We start from the raw sequence: 21,003 nt of genomic DNA, 5'->3' as shown, positions 1-21,003 counted from the left end.
ATGGATAATGCTTTTGATGTCAAGTCTGAGAACTCTTTGCTTAGTTGTAGGTCCAAAATATTTTCTCCTATTCTGAAAGTTTTATAGTTTTATGTTGTACATGTAAGTCCATGATTCATTTTGAGTTAATTTTTATGTGAGGTATGAGGTTTGGTTAGGTTTCTTTTTTTTTGCCTATGGATGTCCACTATTCTGACAACATTTGCCAAAAAGGCTTTTTTCCCCTCACAGAACTGCATTTGTACTTCTGTCAAAACTCAGTCGGACATATCCGTGTGGGTCTGTTTCTGGACTCTGCTCTGTCCCATCGACCTGCATGTCTTTCCTGTTCCAATACCAGACTGTCTAGTGACTATAGCTCTAAAATAAGACTTAAAAATCTTGAGAAGATATTCTTCTACTTTATTCCTTTCCAAAATTGTTTCAGCTATCCCTGTTTCTTTGCATTGCTATATAAATTTTAGAAGAAATTTACCTATGCATGCGTGCAAAAAAAAAAAAACAAACCACCACCCTGCCAGGATTTTGTTTGGAATTGCATTAAGTCTGTAGATGAACTTGGGGAGAATTGGCATCTCCATAAAGAAACGCAAAACCATTGGCTTTGTTTCTATCACAAGGCTGGCACGAGGAAGAAAGACGTGGCGTTAACATTTAGATTCTATACCTTCTCAATGTTTGAATTGTTCGAATGGCCATGGATTACTTTCTTAATTCTATTAAAAACAATGCATCGTCTTTGGACCATGAGAACAAAGTTTATATAAACATGTGGAAGAATCCTTCTTGCCATCTTTCAAATAGTTGGAGTGGGTATGCTTCTAGAAATTATAAATTAGGAAACCAGTTCCCTTTTGTGTTTATAGATGGGAATACGTAGGAATAAAGGATTCTTTTACTTCTTTTGGATTAGTTGGACCTGTTGCTGCATTCTGTGAGTACGTGCTGAGTAATCAGCTTTGAAGCAACAGCACATCCCTAGAGGAGGGTGTCACTGTCCCCCCAGTCACACCACAGAGTGAGCTTCGAGCCTAAACAGGCTGTGATTCTGAAGAAACCCCTGTTCTTCACACTTTGCTGATCTTGCTGACCTCAACAGTAGCTTCTCTTTGAGAACACACTCCATTTCACTGAGCTCTGACTCCTTAGGAATAGGTAATGAGTAACCCCTACAGAATTATTCCCTTGGAACTTCTCTCTTGATTTTGCAACACCAAGCTAATCTCCAACACACACATTCCTTGCAAGTGACCAGAACTATGGGTTCCCGGCAGTGGGAGTGAGCTGTTCTGTCAGCCTCCATGAGGTGAAGCCCAGGGCCCAACTGAGGCTGCAGGTCAGACCTCTCCACATTGTGCTCTCAGCCATCTCAGATCCTTCTTAGAATGTGACATGATAAGTGTAAAAAAATTAGTGCAGGCATACGAACAAGGCGAGTGCCACCGCTTCTGTGTTTAGTTCTCTGAAAAACCTTCTGTCACCTTCACAGAAATAGGGTACATGTGAATGGTGGGTCACCTTGCAAAAGGTTTCTCCTTTTGAAAAGAGGACATTCTTGGGGTGCAGGGAGTGTGCGAGGCAGGGAAACAGACAAGGTAATTTTACACAGTGATAAAAAGGAAAAATAAAGCAGGTGTCGAAGGAGTGGAAAGGCAGTACTCCTTTCTGGAGAGGGGCCTTGGAGTCCATTGTAACGATGGAAGGAGCCAGCCTGGCCAAGAAAGGCTTGGTCGTGGGCTTTCCAGGTAGAGGGAAGAGTTACTGCACAGGCTCTGGGAATAAGCCCGGGATGTGCGAGGAACAAAAAGAAAGTCCGTGTGGATAAGGAGCATTGGGCTGGGAGGAGGCTGGAATGAGGGAATGAGTGAAGTAGACGGGGCTCAGATTGCTGAGAACCTCACAGAACGAGGCGAGGGGAGTGGATTTTACTGGAGGAGCTGTGGCAGATGGACGAAATGAGGGGACGGCATAGTGAACAAGGACGCACTTTCTTAAAGCATCTTGATATTTTACTTGTCAGATTTTTGCAGATTATTCAGTCATGGTTAGCATTAGACTATATACCAAGATGCAGTAACTTTTAGAAACTGCAAGGGAAAATAACTATCATAATCTTCAGACATTCAATATCCTGGTAAGGATGAAACAAGGTGGAATGCAACTTTCCTGTTCATTTTAATGATAAAAAGAATACAAACCTGATATTCCATTTCTCTTGTGTAACAAGTAAGCAAACTGGACATGGTGGATAAATTATAGAAATATCATTTTACATGTTCCTGTGTTTTTTCTTTTGATTACATTTCTGTCTTAAAGAGGACAGAGGTATATTTCATTGGCAAAAATAAAAAGAAGCTAACAAGAGGAGTGCCAAAGTAACAGATACTTAAAACTGAATGTCAGGTCAGAAACATTATTGAGTAACCATTTATCAGATTAAAGCATCATAGAAAGTTCCTTTTGAATCCTCATCCTTTTAGTGACTTTTGTCATGTGTACGTACTACAGTAACTTGGCGACATCGTTGCACATTTGTGAAGTACAGTGCTCCCTCCTTAGCTGCACATTCCAAGGCCCTTAGTGGGTGGACGCCTGAAACCTCAGCTGGTACTGAACCCTGCATGTACTATGTTCTTTTTCCTTCACATACATACGTGCCGTAATAAAGTTTAACTTACAGTTCAGGCACAGTGAGAGATTAACAACCACCACCAATAATAGAACAGTTATAACAATATACTGCACTAAACGTTATGTGAATGTGGTGTGCCTCTCACAGAACAGTTCACTGTACAGCTTCTCACTTAAAGGAGGTGCCGAGCGGCGTCTTTCTGACATGTCCGAATTGCCGGAATCACTACCCTTGTGCTTTGGGGCCTGTGTTAAGTAAAATAAGGGTCCCTTGACCAAGAGCACTGTGATATCTTGGTAGTGTATCTGATAAGCAAGACAGTTTCTTATCAGAAACTGATAAGAAAGGGGCTGGTGGCCCCTTCTCTTCAGTGTAGAGAAGCTAGAGAAGGAGATAACTCACATCCTGGGTGGTCTGGAGCTGGATACAGCAAGGTTTCATCACACTCCTGAGAACAGCACACAATGTAAAATACGTGAGTTGTTTACGAAGTTTTGTAACAAAACTGCAGATAAAGGGTGGGGGGAACTACTATGGTAATATTAAGTCCAAAAGGAGAGAGGATGGTGCAGTCAGTTTATTCCAATAAATTAACTCTCCAGTTCTTAAAAATACAGGGTCCAGCACAAGTAACGCCCCTTTTTGTTATAAAATCTTTTATTACAAAATCATAAGCATGTAATTCTTTAACGTAACAGTGTCACACTCAAGTACATCGTATGACATTTTAGGTGAAATTTTCAAATTAAGGTATAAATTATTATCCCATGTTATTAACCTACCGACCATATTCAACAGGCGTCATCTTCTGCCAGACCGTTCCGAATGTTTATCTGCACAACACTCAGAAATACTTAAAACTAGGAAGTACTTTACGTTACGAAGCAAGTTAAAGTAGAAAATAGAAGAAAGCAGAACCAACGGGGTTGAAAAAGTCTGTCGCCGAAAGTCAGTAAATGATACACATTTGTTTGGCGGTGCATGTTCAGCCATCGCTGCATCAGTTCCTCCTTCCCCAGAGGCGCGCGTGGCAAGGAGCCCCACTGTGTTTCCGACTTCTTAACGCAAGAGCAATTGCATTCTGTTCTATTTGAAATATTTGTTTATCTTTCCGTCTTTCAGATCCTACGTAAGGCAGAAGAAGACCAGAGCCCATGGAGGGAAGGAGCAGAACCCAGTGCTGGACCATCTTTTATCTATAATTCAGTTACCCCCCAACAAAGACGCCACTTGCCTTTCACATTCTTGGGCATCCCTTGTCGTGTTACCTCACGTTAGGTGAGAAAATATGTATTATTTTCAAAGAGACGCTTAGCATGTTGCGTAAAACCTTTATTAGCTATTCCTTGCTGTCCCATGAAAAGCCAGTTTGAACTTTTCCTTTTCTTCCCCACTTCCTGGATAGACCTCTCGAGAAAGAGAAGGTGATACCACTGGTCACATGCTTCACCGAGTCACTCTTCATGGCTGTTGACAGAGGCCGATTTGGTAAAGGTCAGTCATAATGTCCATGTGTTCTCTTGTCTTTCTTTACTGACACACCCTGTCATTGTGTGTCAGTAAATCCACAGAATGCCAGAGAACAGTACTTGCATTGTGTCCTGGCATAACCACCTATGAGAGATACGGGGGAAAAGAGGGCAAGGGGGAGGTGTTGCACTTGCACTTTGTAACCTGGTGGCCAGGGTAGGGCGGCTTGAACATAAGCTGCATCTGAAAGTCAAAGAAACGAGGACCTCCGGCAATTCTTGAGCCCCAGCCTGTGTTTTTATTCCCGGTCTCCATGCCCAGTCTGTTCCTGATGTGTGCCTCATGCTCCAGGCATTTGCTTGTCCTGAGCAACACACTTCCTCTTCCAACCTGGCTGCCCTTGTACATGCCCTTGTTCCTTCTCCCTGTGGTTCTCTCTAGGTCTCTGTTGTTTGGTGAACTCGCACATATCTTTCAAAACTCAGCTTAAGCACAACACCTCCAGGAACACGACCCTTGCAGGCAGAATTTGGCCTCTCTGCCCAAAACAGCATTTCCTGTTGTATTCTTGTACATCACTCCTCACTAGGCTGAGAACAGCAGTTTAAAAGTAGGTGTTTTGTTTTATTCTAGCACAGTATTTTTTTTTTCTAACAGCAGTTATTCATTCACTTAACTATTAAGATGCTAGACTCTGTGTGAGATACTAAGTACCCATTAGAGCATGAGGCACACTCACCATGTTTCAAGGGCGCATCCGCCCGTGACTGCTGGCTGGCTGCCTGCCACATGGACCTTGGCTGCTCCTTGGCCTGAGTTGTATGAAGTTCCACTGGATGGACCAGTCTCGAGTCTGGCGCAGGGCTTGGCAATTGTTTTTGCGAAGGACCGGTTGGTAAATGCTTTAGGTTTTGTAGGCCACATTCAGATTTGAAGTATATTTTTGTTTGTTTTAAACAACGTTTTAACAACGTAGAAGAAAACTGTACCTTGCCAGCCATGTGAGAACAGACTACCTACACGATTTAACTTGTTGGTCCTAGCTTGCCAGTGTCTGTTCTAGCATTAAATGAAGGTGTGGTTAATGTTAATTAAGTGGATTATGGGTAGTAGCCATTGGATATGGGATGCCTTATGAATTGGAGGCACGAAATCCACGCGGGTGTTATACGAAGATAGTGTCTTAGCTCTTACAAAGTCCCGTTCTCCCCTCCTCCTGAGTTCTCATTTCAATCATGCCAATCAGCGGGACCATTGAACTTCCTCTTCATCTCAGGTCATGGGACACACATTTTGGTTCACTAATTCTAAATCTGTTTTTCTCTCCAGAAAGTTGAAATACAAGACTTGTAACCTTTTGGGTTTAGATCCCTTCTGCTAAGTTCTGGCATTTGACAAATAATTCTGTAGAAGGCTCAAATTGAAGAAGTTGGTGTAAATAAAGTGTCATATACATGAGCTGTCTGGTAGTTACTGTGTCAGAGATACAAGTAATACAGTTTCTTTGGTTTTTCTGCCTTCAGGAATCTTATTTGTTCTTTGTCAAGCTGTAAATACTCTGCTAAGTTTAGAAGAATCTTCTGAACTTCTTAATTTGGTTCCTGTGGAACGTGTGAAGAATTTAGTCTTGTGAGTAAACGTATTCTCCATTTACCTTAATAACAAATAAACTATGAAGGCCGAGGTTTTTGTTAACCCTTGGGCATAATAGGTCCTATTTCGATCTATTTTATACCTGAGCTATATTCACATAGCAGATTTATAATCGACTTAAATGCTCCAATTAAGATAAATACAGTTCTTGGCAGTCTGTAAGTATAGATTCATCTGGGTAAAGGGCGTTTTCCTGTGTGTGTGACCTGGTGGTGTAGGATCCGTGAAGGGGGCTCGGTGCCCCCAGCCACAACCCTGCACAGTGCTGACCTTCTGTCAGGAGTCGCGTGGCTCTTACACAACACATTCCTGCTCCTTCGCGTTGTCTCTCAGCTCGAAGCAATCGACATTTCAGAAACCTTCCCTGTGGCCCTCTCGAGTGCCAGAACAGCCCAGTTTTCTTAAGTTTCTGGTTAGGGTATTTGCACAGGACCATTAGCCAGTCACCGCTCACCCGTATTAGCACCCTTTCTAAAGGACAGGCCTTCTGAAAACCTGGTAACATAGTTCACTTCTGTTTCTGAGGTTCAGAACATTGTATTCTCCTGCGTTTTAAAAACAGATTTATTCCTGTTCTTCTTTCCATAAATATTCACTCGCTTTTCTCCTGTACCAGGCCCTATTCTAAGCACTGGGAGACAGTGAACGAAACCCAAAATTCCCTGACTTTGTGGAACTAACATGCTAACAAAACGAGACAATAAACCAAGTAAATAAGTAAAATAAATAGCATGTTAGGTGGTGATAAGAAAATTAAAGCAGAGGCAGGGGACAGGGAGAGTCTGGAGGTTGGGGGGCAATAGCATTTTAAAGAAGTGAAGGGAAGGCCTCACCAACGGGGAGACATCTGAGCAGAAACCTGGAAGCAGCGAGGGCACTGGAGCTCTGGGGGCTCTCTGTCCTCCAGCCCACAGAGAAGTGAGTGTCCGAGGCAGGGGATGGGGGAGAGGGCCGGTCTGAGCAACCAGGAACTCGAGGCCGAGCTGAGCACCGAGTGGGCAGTGGGACAGAGGGTGTAGAGGTGGGTGTGGCAGGCAGTGTGTGACCTTCGGCCCCCGTAGGGCCTTGACTTTTACTTTAGTAGAAGGGAACATAAGGGAATTTGGGTCCAGGGTGTGATTTAGGCCTAAATCGGATCACCCTGGCTGCTGTATTGAGAAGAGACTGAAGGGGAATAAGAGAAACCAGTTAGGACCTCTTTACATTTACCTCCATATCAAATAGCACCCCTCCTCACCCCCCACCCCCCTCCACCCTTACAGCCCAGTCTCTCAGTCGAGGCTCCCTTCCCTGATTAACTTCTCTCCACCACACTCCTCACTGTCACGCTGGCTGATTGTTATTTACTTACTGGCTGCCTTCCCCGATTAGAATATAAATGCCAGGAGGACAGGGACTTTGTCTTTGGTTTACCCATGTATCCAGTGTCTAGACGGGTCACTGGCACATCACAGACACCCAGTAAATATTTGTTAGAGGGTGGCACGTACAGGTTAAGCAGCTTGCCCAGGGTTATGCTGCTGAGGGGCGACGGGGCTGCCCTACCCAGGGCCTGGGTGCTGGGCCCCTCCTCTGCACTGCTTCCCTCAGTAGCTCAGAGTCCTTATAATTTACAACAATGTAGACTGAAAAGACCACGTTGGATTTTAGTCAGAACAGCATTTCTAATCCTTCCTCTGCCTCTAACCTGCTGTGTGTCCTAGAGCATGTCACTAGATTGATTTCTAAAATGATGGTAAACGTCTTAGTAAAACTCTCGTCTGTTCCCTTTTCCGTTCCCTTCGTCAGTGGTAATTTTCTGTGGATTCTGTTGTGGTCCACCTGCTCTGTGGTGTATGGGACGGTTTGGGCCTAATACATATCTTGTTGCAGACTGTGTCCTTCGGAGCCGGCCGTGTTGCTGTTGGCTGATCTCTATTATCAGAGATTATCCTTATGTGGCTGCAAAGGGCCACTTTCTGAAGAAGCTTTGATGGAATTATTTCCCAAGTTACAAGCAAACATTTCAACTGGCGTGTCCAAGGTAACACTGGCTCGTGGCAGGCTTCCTGTCTCTGGGTTTCTGTTTGCGTGGATTGCCCGCGGTCGTAACAGCACCTTCAGAAACGGCTGCTGTGGGTGGTTTCTGGTTCCCGCAGTGATTCCTGAGCACCGACCTGCATGCTGATTGCAGCCGGTCTGATTGGGATGCATTTTTCATAATCTTGTAAAACTTAGATCCCACTGACTCTTCATCAGTTTCTTTTTACCTTTAAACTTTGGACTTTGAAACGTTCCTTTTATTTTCTCCAGATTCGGCTTTTAACAATAAGAATCCTAAACCACTTCGAAGTTCGACTTCCGGAACTAATGGAGGTATTAGTTGTAACTGTTCAATTTGGATAACTTTTTCAACATGTTGTCTGATAAATGTTTTTATTTCCAAAATTAGACTTTCACAGAACATTCACTTGGTAAATATCTACCATAAAAATTGCAATTTTTTGTGTAATTCTTATTCCCGCCACACAAAGGCCACCACTGAAAAGCCACATTAATTGGTGAATATTAATTTAGACTTTTATATACATGTAATTTAAACTCATGGTGTCACGAAGGTTTTTCCGTGTCATTACCTCTCATCGTATGTCCTTTCTTTTGAAGTTTGAATAGCAGCCCACAGTTTAAAATATCTTATTTAACCAGTTCCCTATTGATGGCTGCTTATGTAGGTTATTCACAGTTTTTTAGTATTTCCGGTAATACCGCAGTAAACATCCTTACACAGATATGTTTGTATAGGGAAGTATTTCTATGATGCAGACAATTATTTCTTGAGGTAGAAATTACTTCTATCAGAGGTAGAAATATATAGTGAAAATGCACACACATTTTCTTCATTTCAACAGATGTTATCAATCTATTTGAATTCTTTTTAGAATTACTTTCCTATTTTTTTTTTCATTATTTCTATGCTACATTCTAAACCTGAATTACCTACTGGAAAGTCAGTGGTGTGAGGAAAAACGAATCATTTACCCTCACCTCCCCCCAAAAACGTATTGCTTATTTTACCTAAAACATTAACTCGTCCAAGTTTTTATTTCTTAGACCTTTGGTCACATTTAATGGTTTTTGGGGGAATCGAGATACTGACACATCTCCTCCCTTCCCCCTGGCTGTTTAGGACGATGGGCCCCTGGGGCGCCAGTCTGCCTTCGAGGTGTTGCGCCAGGCAGAACTGGTCCCAGCAACTGTGAATGACTACAGAGAGAAGCTTCTGCACTTGAGAAAGCTCAGACATGATGTGGTGCGGACCACAGTCCCTGATGGGCCGCTGCAGGAGGTACAAGACACCTTTGTTTTTTCCTCTGTTTTGCCTTTAGATCTGTTTGGCTGGCCTTTGAAAAGAGAAACATACCAAGTGGTCATCCAAACTAATACTTTTTGAAATTGGATAAATCCTCAGTTCTCTCAGATCCTTTGAGTTAGATGGTCTGTCAGCCACTTCAGCAGGGGCGGAAGTAATTTCCTATTCCCCTTCTCCTGAGGCTGTGTGTCGTTTGTGAAGGTAGGTAGTAAGTGATGACAGGAGGACTGGACAAGATGTTTAAAGCCCGATCTTCTCCACATTACTCCATTGCTGCACAAAGTCAGCAGCAAGATGTTCTGTCCATGACCCTTGAAGATACATCACGGATCCCCTTGGCAAGAAGGCCAAGTTGGAGGCCGTCTTGTTCCATCAGAGCAGTTCTGTTCCTACTCTGCTTTATGTATTACTATCCTGTGTTATGTTCTGCTGCTAAAATAGTTACAGACACCCACCCCCAAATTCTAATAGAACTGCCATTCTGCATGATGCCTCCCTGGCACATGAGGATGCTGGCAATGCCTCTCATTTCAAAAGGTGACTGAGAAAACTCTAGACCTTTGAATGCAACTCCTTGAATGCATGGCTTTTTTTTTCTTCTTATTTATTACATCCTCACCCAAGGGTATGTTTATTGATTTTAGAGAGAAAGGAAAGGAGAGAGAGAAACATCGGTGTAAAAGTGAAACATCGATCTTCTCGCACACTCCCCAACTGGGGATCAAACCCACAACCTGGGTATATGCCCTGACCGGGGATCGAACCCGCAACTTTTTGGTGTATGGGACGATGCTCCAACCAGCTAAGCCACCCGGCCAGGGCTAATGCATGGTTTTGAGAGCACAGACATCTGCTTGTGAAGCCACAGCTGCCATTCCCTGCAGACTTGCTTGGGTTCCTTGCCATCTGTGCTTTGCTGATTACTGTTCAAGTTTTGTCTTTTAAGGTGATGGGATTGCAGTGTTCCTTAGGGAACTCAGTCATGAGTCAAATCTGTTTATTTAAATACATCCTTTGAGCGTGAACATCTGGAGTGAGTTTGAATACTACATTTGCTTTAGTGATTTTTCAGTGTTAAATAACAAGGGGCATTTTGGGGAGAGTCGGAACATTATTAATCACTGCTTCTTTAATTTGTACCTACAACTTTTTGGTAAAGCATAAGCCTCTTTCCAGACCTCCAGTTGTCTGAGTTGGGATATTCGCATCCCGATGCTGTTCTGTTGTAGTTCATTACCCATTTACTAAATGAGTCTAATTGCAGGTGCCACTTCGCTATTTATTAGGCATGTTGTATGTTAACTTCAGCGCTCTCTGGGATCCTGTTATTGAACTCATAAGGTAAGCATGCGTTAATATATGAAGCTATTATGTTTTAACTATTGCAGAGTGGTGGAACCAGTATTATAATCCTTCTAGGTGTGATTTAAATAAGTAAATGTGTATAATATTTATAGTACCATAAATCCTTTGTGGGACAAGGCAAAGAAAAAATAAATAAGAATTATTCTGTCTGATGCCAAGTTTTTCAACAGTTTAAATGTTATGTGTCTGTTTCTTTGTATGCTGAAATAACTTTGAAGGACCATCTACTTGTACTTTTTATGATACATCCGTATTGTTGAATTTTTTCAGTAACAAAGTACTATATAATAATTGCATGCTTTGATTTATATATATTGAATCGTTAAGCCAAACTTTAATATAAAAATAAGGACTTAAAACTCTTGTGTCTAGTATCCAAAAGTCCCTTTAGCTCTAAAAAGGACCTTAATAATCACATAGAAAATATGTATGTTGAGCCTCATATGTAGAAATCTGTTCTTTGGCAGATGTTTGACTTCAGATGGTCTGCCCTGGCCTTTTGTCAGACTGGAAATACGTCACGTGTGGCCTCGCAAAACCCTAACTATTAGTTTTTTTGACAGAAGCAGAATAAAGCAACCCTTTGCCGATTTGGAACCACCTTGTCTGCCATTTACTGGCCTTTAAAGCCATCAGACCAGCATGCTAGAAGCAAGGCCTCTAACACCAACTTCATAGTGTTGTTTATTGCACTTAAGCAAGAATCTGACACGTGTTACCAATAGCCCATTATCAAAATTATTAGCTCCCCAGTTCCTGAGTGCTTTTTACGGTCCTCCGTGTCTGGCTGGACTCGCTCACTGTCGGGTTCATCCTTCAGGCTAAAAATTGATTTGTCTTTTACAAATAGTCAGCAATATACACAGTTTGTTTCTTGTGTAAAGTTAATGCATATTCTTAGGAAACTAAGCACAAAAAATAATATAAACACTTTGAGAGTACAATTGCTAGGATATTGAATTATGTGAACACATATGATTGAGCTAATTTCTTGAAGCCCTGAAAGTTATGTTTTGTGCAGTTAGTGAATATTTATTTTGCCTTTGTGTTAATAAGTATATTTGAATTTGGTGGGAGAAAAGCCAACATTTTAAAGTTATCTGTAAACAAACTGAGTTTTTTGATTTTTGTTTCTAAGTACAGGCTTGTCCTTACTTAATGGGTTATATCTCACACCCCATGCCCCATTCCCATTATTGAGCTTGAAAAATAGCCTTTTTATGAATATCTACTTAGGTTTTTTAATATGTCTTTTAGTATTTTACGACTTTAAAAATAATTTGTGATCAGTGCAGGCATTTTGAAAAATATAGAAAAATACAAATGTTCTTTATAACCTCACATTTAGGGATGACTTGATTAACATTTTAGTTATATACTTTCACTCTTTTTTCCCCTATATCTCAAAATAAGGGTCATCTCATATATTTTGTTTTATAATCTTTTTTCTTAGCTCTCATGCACATGAAATGGAAAATAAGAAATTTTGGAAAGTTTACTATGAACATCTAGAAAATGCAGCTACACATGCTGGTATGTCAGGGGGTGTCGGGTCGGACTGGAAAGAGCAGTGGTTGTTTCAGCCGAATTTTACTGCCCAACTACTCATCAGGTTGGGGAACATAAATGAGAACTGTATTATCTTCAATAGCCTTTGGGTATGGTTTTTGGTTCCCTTGTATTGCTGGAGGAAGAAATGGTGTTATTTAAGGAAACAGAAAGGACAAATGTTAACATTTCTCTGGTGGTTGCATGACTTTTTTTTCTTTCAGAGAAAGAACTGCAAAGTGATACAGGAGATGAGGAGAAGTCTGTTGGAGGTGAAAGTTGGGCGAGAACTCAGGAAGGAGATGTTGGAGCACTTTACCTTGAGCAGTTGACACTGAGAACCAACTGTCAGGAAAGACTGGACCACACCAATTTCCGATTTTTGCTGTGGCAAGCTCTGGCAAAATTTCCAGAAAGGGTAGAACCACGGTCCAGGGAGCTTTCCCCACTTTTCTTGAGATTTATCAGGTAAGTGATCTCCTGGAATATGTTCCTGGTTGAATGTTCTCAGTGCATGCAAGAGAAGGTACAATGTATCAGATTGCCTGAGTTCTTTGTCCACCTGCCATGTTTGTAAATCACTGGCCCATCTGTAAAGCCCTGGCTGTGTCAGCCAACAACTAAACTAGTTATGTTCACCACTTAATTTTACATGAATGTAACTGGCCGACAAAGAATGTTAATAAAATATTTTACGTTACAAAATAAAAAGGGCCACATTGAGTGAGCTCAGTGTACAAAGACCTTGCTATTTCTCTCTGTTTGTTCATTGTTTTATTGTCTGCCTGTTGCCTCAAAGTTTTTTTCAGTAATCCAGCCTCTTTTTCAGCCTCTGTTTCAAACCTCTTTCCTATTATTTCCCGAGAAGCTGAGAAATGTGCTCTCAGAAAAATAGCAACATTCTGGAGGATTGCTCCATTTTGACTAGATAAGCCGTGTGGGAATTGGGTTGCTTTAAAACTAAAGATAAGGCAGTGTGCAGAATGGTCCTAGTTAATCAATAGTTGCATGTTTTCCGACGGAAGATGCTGTAGGGTTGAGTTCAGCAGGCCACAGACCACACATGGAGGGCTGGTTCAGGGAACAGCAAGGAAGTCCGAGTGGCTGCAGCAGTGACCCCTGAGAAAGTAGCTGGAGACAAGGGCAAAAAGCTAACAGGAGACCAAGCCATGTAGGACCTTTGAGTGATAGTAAGGGCCAGGGTTTTTATTCTCAGTGAAGTGGGAAGCCACTGGAAGGTGTGAACAGGATGGCGTGACTTAGGGTTTCTTCAGGAGTGTTCTGGCTGCTGGGTTGAGAATCAACAGTAGGATGGTGGTGGGGAGAGCAGTGAGAGGGGAGAGTTCGGAGGAGGCTACAACAATCTGGTGAAGGATGGGTGGTGACTTGGTCAGTGTTAGAGTAGTGTAGATAATGAGAGGTAGTTGAACTCCGGATGGTTTTGAAGGATTTCCATTCAGTAAGATACCTTTTTGAAGAATTGCTACTAGATTAGCCTGTGGGCTTTGCCAACAGATCAGGTGTGTCGTGATGAGGTCAAGTCAGGAGAAGTGCAGGAAGGAGAGGAATCATCGATGTCTCTGAGGGTTTGGTTTTAGAGTTACCATTTCCTGAGATTGGGATAAATGCAGAAGTTGGCTGATTGCAAGGGTTGGTGGGGGGAGGATCAAGAGTTCATTTTTAGACACGGTAAGCTTCCAATACTGAATAGACATCTAGTTAGAGATGTCCTGTAGGTTCTTGAATTTGGAAGTTCAAGTTCAAAGGAAAGTTTTGGTCTAAAGATAATACATTTGAGACTCATCAGTATATAGATGGTTTTTTTAAATTATGGGTAAGGAGTTAAATTACATCTTGGCCTGTAAATGTAGAGAAAGATTCCTAAGGATTGACCGCGATATAAGCAGGCCAGGAAAATGATAAAAGAAGGACCAGGAACATAGAGTATTCTTTGAAGGAAGGATTTCAAGGATGGAGTGATCAGTGGAATCAAATGTGTTTGAGACATCAGTCAGGTGATGAATAAGAAATGACTCCCCCCACCCATTGTCTTTGGAAGTGACCCTAACATGAGTTGTTTGTGTTAATATGGTAAGGATGAAAGCCTGATTAAAATGAGTTTAAGAGACAAAGTGGAGGGAGATGTAGGAGCAAGAGAGGGACCCATGGTCAAGGTTGCTGTTTAAGATTTAAGCAGCATGTATGTGTGTAATGCTGCTGTGAAAGACCCAGAAGGGAGGGGAAACTTTGTAATGCAAGAGACAAATGGCTAAAGCCATGTCTTTGAATAGTTAAGAGGAGACAGGATTCCATAAATAAGTGAAAAGGTTTATATGAATAATTCATCCTGTCAAAGGTTACAAGCGAAGATGCGGGCAGGTCAGTAGATGGAATGGGAAAAGATTTTCTTTTAATGATTTTCTTTTTTACATAACTTGTTTGTCTTTAATTTATTGGTAGAGGTAAGACAGTAATATTTAGCTAGCTTGCCTTCTTTTGAAAATCATGTAAAATAATGTTTATCAGTTATTTGTGAGTTGCCAAGACCTGTGCCTGTGGAAGCTAGTATTAATGGTGTTAGTAGAATATGAATTTCCTATTATGTTAATTTTTAAAGTTTTTTTCTCAAGAAAGAAATGGATTACTACCCCTTAGCCTAAAGATGAAGACTTTCCTCTACTAGGACAAGGTGCTGTGAGGGTGAGGATTGAGAAGGGAGCCAGTAACAGGAGGTGGGTCTGTGAGCTTAGGAGACTTAGAGACGAAGGGTAGACAGTTTTGTAAAATGTGTGAATTAAAACTAGGCGACACTGATTACCTATAACTAATACTTTTACAGATGATCCAAACTAATGGAAAACCCAGTGTCACCCTTAATTCTGGCTTTGAAATATGTTGGGGGCGTTTTTATTTTTGCCTAGAAATTTACTTTTCTAATTATGTGTCCAATTATTTGATGTTGACCTAAGTGGTGAATACCTTGTCAACATTCTCTGAGAAGAATCATATGAGAATCAAGCAGGAATGAATGACCAATAATGGCAAAAACATCCCAATAATAGGTAACAGTGATACTTAATGAATGAGTACTTGTTGTGTAGACACTCTTGTAAGTGCTTCGTGTGAATTATCTTATTTAATACATGAGCGTGCTGTGCATGGAGATGAAAGTTAAAGATACGTCATGTGGTTAATTGACTGTTGAGAGTATAACATGGGTGTTATTAAGTCAGTGATGATGCAGTTTATAAATGCGCAACTGTGCTCATTTCATTTATTCATCCACTTTTTTGATTTATTAGTTGCTAGATCCTGCTACCCAAGAACACAAAGTTGAACATGGTAGCATTTCAACCCTCGGTAGTGGTTTAGTGTATTAACCTGGACTTTCCTGCAGGTGTGTGGGTTAAGGTACTATCCTAAAACATGCCGTTTTTATCAGTATACTTCTGAATGAGGACTTTAATGTCTGATTAATTTCCTTACACCTGTGTCTTAGTGCTGTGCACAGAACAGACATGAGAACATTATTGTTGGGTGAGTGGGTTAGAGGAACACAAAACAGATGAAGGGAATGGCCGCAACAGCCTTAGAGACGGTGTCAGTTACCTTCAGCAGCGGACCGAAATTACAGGATGGAATTCATTGAAAGCAAGTGTGAATACCAACTGCACGAGCTTAGTGTAGAGGAGACAAACGCAAAGACTGAAGGGGTTTTTATCGCCTGGACGTTCAGTTTAAGCCTGAGTCGTGCTGCGACTGCCCAAAAGGCAGTGCAGGTGTTAGTTCCACCCGTCTTGTCAGACCACACGCCCAGAGGACTCAGTTTGTTACAGCCCCGTATAAAGTAGGCACATTTGGTTTAAAAGTGATTAACATGGTCTCAGTGCTCTACTTTCAGTATTTACTGTAATCCACCCCTACACCTTCCCCAGTTGTCTCTTCAGAGATGGGGAGGCTGATTTCAGCTCAGTCCAAGCCACACGTCTCAAATATTTTCAACGGTGTAACAGTGGAATGGACCGTCTTCTGCAGTTAGTGGTTGACTCGTTAAATAGGGTACTTCAGGGGGTGCTGACTACAAAAGAATAATGCTGTTGCACGGGCTTGACTCAGGTGCCTCAAATGTCTCTTCCATGTGTGATTCTGTGAACCGTGGGCTTACATCTGTCACAAACAGAATTAGGACATTTCGGCTTCATCCGCCTCGTGTGTCTCTTTCCACTGTAGCAATGAGTACTACCCTGCAGATCTGCAGGTTGCTCCAGCCCAGGATTTGAGAAGAAAAAGCAAAGGAGTGGTGGTGGAGGAGACAGAAGAACCTGCTGCTGCGGACGATGAAGAGTTGGAGGAAGAGGCAGTGCCCCAAGACGAGCCCTCACAGAAGAAAAGGACAAGAAGAGCTGCAACAAAGTGAGTTCGGCGTGGCTGCCAGATCACAGATCCCTGGTTCTGGGCTCTCGGAGGAAAGGGTTGTGATCTCCTAGGGCTCAGATGGGAGGTGGCCTTGGGCAAGACGACCTGCTCAGAAAGCATAAGTGCTGTATCTCCCTAGTTTTGGGGTTTTTTTTCTTTCTGGTGTTCATTTGTTTGTTTGTTTTTTACAGCCCAAAGAAAATTCAGTCTTCCACAATTTGTGGTTGTTTGCTTTTTTTTTCTTGTGTGTCCACAGAATGTTAGAGTCAGAATCACCTAATCATAGCTTTTTGTGTGTGTGAGAGCGCTGGGCCCCAGAGCTGTTAAATGCTCTTTGAGTTGTGTTGTTCGCTCTTCCTAGTGCCGGGGCCTGGTGTCCACGTTCCGGGGAAATGCAGAATGGAACGTGTCTCCTCTTACAAATGCGTGCGTCAGCAGTTTTACTTTGCCTTCTGACTTGTCTCCGTCTGAGTCCTCTTTTTTCATGCTGTTATATTCTCTCTCATTCTCTGGGCAGTTTGTTGACCGAAGTTGTTAGAAACCTTAGGGAAATAAGAAGTGATCATGCTGATAAAAGTTCCTTGAAGATTACCTGATTTTGGGTGTCAGAGACCCACTGGATTTGGTGCTATTGTGTTGTTTTAACACTTCTGATCTTAATCTATGTCGATTTCTTGAGTGGTTCCCCATGGGCCATTTATTAGTTCATACATTCAGCAACTGTGTGAGGGCCTTTTGCCAGATGCTGGGCTGCAGAGATGGACAGTACCTAGCCTCGGTGTTGGAGGAAGCACAGTCTAATGCCTCATGAAATATTTTCTAAGGGGCAGTATTTTTAAAGGTGTTATGAGTTGTCAGTGAAAAGTAGCAATTCTACCACAAAGCGAAGACTTGTACAAAGTAAAAGACACCTTTGACCCTGAAACACAGAAGTTTGCTGGCAGTTGGGCAGGGAAGGACTTGCCAGCTACTGGGAAACTGTGTAAAGCACGGAGGCAAGAAAGGTCATGGCCAAGAAAGTAGTTTTTTCTCTGCTTCCACCTCCTCACAGCCCTCACCGGTCTACTCCCCATGGCTTTCTCGAAGACAGATCACTGTTTTCCTCTTCACATCCTTCATCGTAATAGCCAGCAAAGGATTAGTCCTGTTTGTTTGCTGAATAAATGAGTGAGTTGTTTATCCAGTCAGACCTCTTCCTTGTTCACCCCGAACCTTCCCTGTTTCTGTTGCGTTCTTGCCTCACTTCTGCCAAAGGAAATTCTGTTCGTGCTTCAAGACACAGCTCCCTCACTGAGGCATTCTTGTCTTTTAAACTGACAGTTCTCTTACCGACACCAAACTCTCATAACAGCCACTAATGAAAGCCTCTGTCATGGCGCTACTTCTTGCCTTGAGTGGTAGTTAATTTTTACACGTCTTACCTGAAAAATCAGAAAGTCTTCAAGGATGAGGTCCACCATGTGTTGGTTTTCCTGTCATGTGTAGCCAGACCTGGGCTATTCCTAATACACACCAGGATTAAAACTGAATAAATTGATAATGACGTTCTTGGTGCCTCTCAGTATGTCCGTAGTCCACTTTCATAATCCTTCATGGAACATGCTCCTCACTGGCAAGTATTTAATGAGAACTCGAAGATTAGCTCCTGTTGCCTATGGCTATTTAAGGCTCACTGGTGCATAAAAAAATACTTAATAAATGTTGGGGGAGGAGTGGATGTCTCAGTGGAAAAGATTTTAAAGTTTACTAGTTAAAGTATAAGCACTCCATGATAAGGAATCACAAGGACACTGCATTAGAGAAATAGAACCAATAAAATGGAGATATATGCATAAGATCTGTAGAGACTATCCATTCATGCAATATGAACAGTAGAGACATTTACTGGGGAAGATAGAAGATACGAGAAACATTGTACACAGGACAACGACACCTCAGTCCCCTTCCAAGCAGGCACCTTGGGACCTCACACGGTTCTCCTAATTGTCATCAGCTGCCCCATCATGTTTTCCGGAAACTCATCAACAGTCTGAAATTGCTTCCCTTTCAAAGGAGATTTTAGTTTTGGGAACAGTCCAGAAATCACAGGGCACCAAATCTGGGCTGTAGGGGGGCTGAGTCACCTGGGTGATTTGATGTGTTGCCAAAAACGTTGCGCTTCATGTGAGGCATGAGTGGTTGTCTTGTTGTGATGAAGTTACCAGTCACCAGTTGCCCATAGCTGCGGCCTTCTGAATCATATGAATAGTGTCTGTGGAGGAATGTTCAAGCTTCATGCAAAATTGGATGCAGATTTGTTGTTCTACTCGCTCAGTCATTTTGAATGTGACAGCCACACGGTACATGTGCTCACTCAACTGGCATCTGCCGTCCCCACTGACTAGTACAGTGAAGTGGTTCACACATGCACGTTCCAGTCCTCTCTCCTGGGCTGCCCCATTACATCAGTGTTATACAAACTGTTCTCGTTCTGTGAACAATGGTTGGACCTTTTCTGGACAGACCTCCTATGTATGTTGTTGTGTGTGCATGTATGTATACATGTATGTACAAAGAGATTTGTCTTAAGGTGTTGGCTCACGTGATTATGGAAGCCAGCAAGTGCAGAATGTACAGGCCCAAAGGCAGGCTGGAAACTCAGGCAGAATGTGATGCTACAGCCTTGAGTTGGAAGTTCAGAGGGTGGGACTTCTATGGTATAATCTGAGGTAGAATTCCTTCTTCGGGAAATACCAGTTTGTGTTAAGGCCTTCAGCTAATTGGATGAGGCCCATCCACATTATTGAGGATAATCTCTTATTGAAAGTCCACTTATTGTAGATGTTGATATCTACAGAATACTTTCATCACAGCACCTTGAGTATTGCTGCAGTGAAAACCCACACAAGTGGGTACCCTGACTTAGGCAGGCGGACGCATCATACTCTCCAACACAGACATTTCGCTACTTTTCCCCTGTTTCTCTGCAGTATCTAATGAGGTTACAATTGCCCGTTGTTTTCTCTGTATTAACTAGTAGGACTTTGAGTTTTGCTTTCTCTAGTGCAGGGGCAGAGAAAAGCATTGTTAGCAGCAGAAGCCCCACAACTTGTGTTCTTTTATTTAATCCTCATCTAAACACCACGGGAGGTCTTGTCCTTGTCAGGATGAGGAAACCGAGAGTCTTGAAACATGAATTAACTAACTTTCTCCAGTGTCACAAAGCTCAGAATGACAGGATACATCTGCAGCTTGATTTCTACCTCTCTTCACTTCTCCCTGAAATAGGCAAAAGAAATCTCTCCAAGTCATAATCTCTCCAAGCTTACTCATTCCGGGTTTTTTTTTTTTCTTTAAGTTTTAATACATCTTATAAATTATATACAGAGAGGAAACAGTTTTCTCAAGTATTTGTAAAGCCTTCTAGCATCCGTGGATTAGAAAGTATAGTAAGTGCAGTAAAAGCTCTCCTCTCATTGGTTTAGTAGCTGATGTAATTTACCCTGAGTCACTCCCATCTTCTAATTGAATCTTCAGCCACAGAGCATTGCTCTTTCTTCCTCCTTGGTAAGCAAGAGCCATGGTTACTTGAACTTGGACTTCTGTTGCCTGACATCAGTATTTGTGTTATATGAACATGAAGAAGAATATATTTTACCACTTTCTTGTTTACTACATAGAAACTAAACAAGGAATCATTCCAACATTCATCCATACACAACTTTGGCATTTGATTACTTTTCTGTCTACTTTTGGCTTGATTGAAACCATTCTAAGCACACCCTGAATGATTTTCTCTAGTGGGGAGTGGAAATTTAAGGGGAAGGGCTGCCTGAGATTTGGAATTTCTGGGGAGTAATTTTCTAAATGCAAGTAATTAACACTGTATATAATTAACAGCAAAACTATAGTCAAGGGTTTTGAAATCATTGTTAGATGAAAATTGATGAGTGCTATCATCTTAAGAAAATAATCTCTGGTTAAGTTTGTAGTACCCCCTCTTTCTGTCTCTCTTTTTTAGGCAGTTAATTGCTCACTTGCAAGTTTTCTCTAAGTTTTCAAATCCAAGGGCCTTATATCTGGAATCCAAATTATATGAGCTCTATCTTCAGGTAAGTAAATTTCTCACCTCTGAAATTTTTTGTGCACTACTCTCTACCATTTTCTTGGTCAAAATAACTTTTCGGCTTTCAATAATTATTGAATAGAGCCCATGCCTGCATTTTAAGTGTATATATTTTAAATTAGTACGCATTTTCTGTATCTTGAGAAAGTTTTAGACAATACTGATTTTGTTGACTTTAAAGGCATTTTGGGTGACCAAACATAGACGGGCTGGCTGTGTTAATACTGGGTAGAGCAAAGCACAATTATATCTCAGGAAGTAGCTTGAGAAGGTGGTGGAGCTTGTGCCAAGAGCAGTTGGCTACTTTTCACTTCTGGGTAAGTCAGCCTGGTGACGTGCTAGCGTTTCAGGATCTTTTACATTGAGTGGAAACAGAGAGTTGGCCCAGTGGTCTGTTACAGTCACCATTTTATGACCCCGGTTCCAGAAAAGGTTGAAAAAATTTGATGTGAAAAGCAGGTAAGA

General features: G+C 41.9%; 1 protein-coding gene across 1 annotated transcript in view; it reads left to right on the top strand.

The window, feature by feature from the left end:
* The window catches only part of UTP20 (UTP20 small subunit processome component), a 92,419-nt gene that overhangs the window by 15,164 nt on the left and 56,252 nt on the right, over positions 1 to 21,003 (top strand). The window contains exons 13-23 of the mRNA XM_037160095.2: positions 3,755 to 3,910; positions 4,038 to 4,126; positions 5,626 to 5,731; positions 7,628 to 7,778; positions 8,048 to 8,110; positions 8,922 to 9,080; positions 10,369 to 10,445; positions 11,923 to 12,002; positions 12,242 to 12,485; positions 16,248 to 16,430; positions 20,434 to 20,524. Of these exons, the coding sequence (XP_037015990.2) occupies positions 3,755 to 3,910; positions 4,038 to 4,126; positions 5,626 to 5,731; positions 7,628 to 7,778; positions 8,048 to 8,110; positions 8,922 to 9,080; positions 10,369 to 10,445; positions 11,923 to 12,002; positions 12,242 to 12,485; positions 16,248 to 16,430; positions 20,434 to 20,524 (1,399 nt within the window). The remainder of the gene's footprint in view (positions 1 to 3,754; positions 3,911 to 4,037; positions 4,127 to 5,625; positions 5,732 to 7,627; positions 7,779 to 8,047; positions 8,111 to 8,921; positions 9,081 to 10,368; positions 10,446 to 11,922; positions 12,003 to 12,241; positions 12,486 to 16,247; positions 16,431 to 20,433; positions 20,525 to 21,003) is intronic.

This window comes from Artibeus jamaicensis, unplaced genomic scaffold (genome assembly GCF_021234435.1).
Source record: "Artibeus jamaicensis isolate MK-2021 breed Jamaican fruit bat unplaced genomic scaffold, CSHL_Jam_final contig_233, whole genome shotgun sequence".
Lineage (NCBI taxonomy): Eukaryota > Metazoa > Chordata > Mammalia > Chiroptera > Phyllostomidae > Artibeus > Artibeus jamaicensis.
Note: the sequence above shows the minus strand (reverse complement) of the source record. Positions and strands in the feature narration are given on the sequence as shown.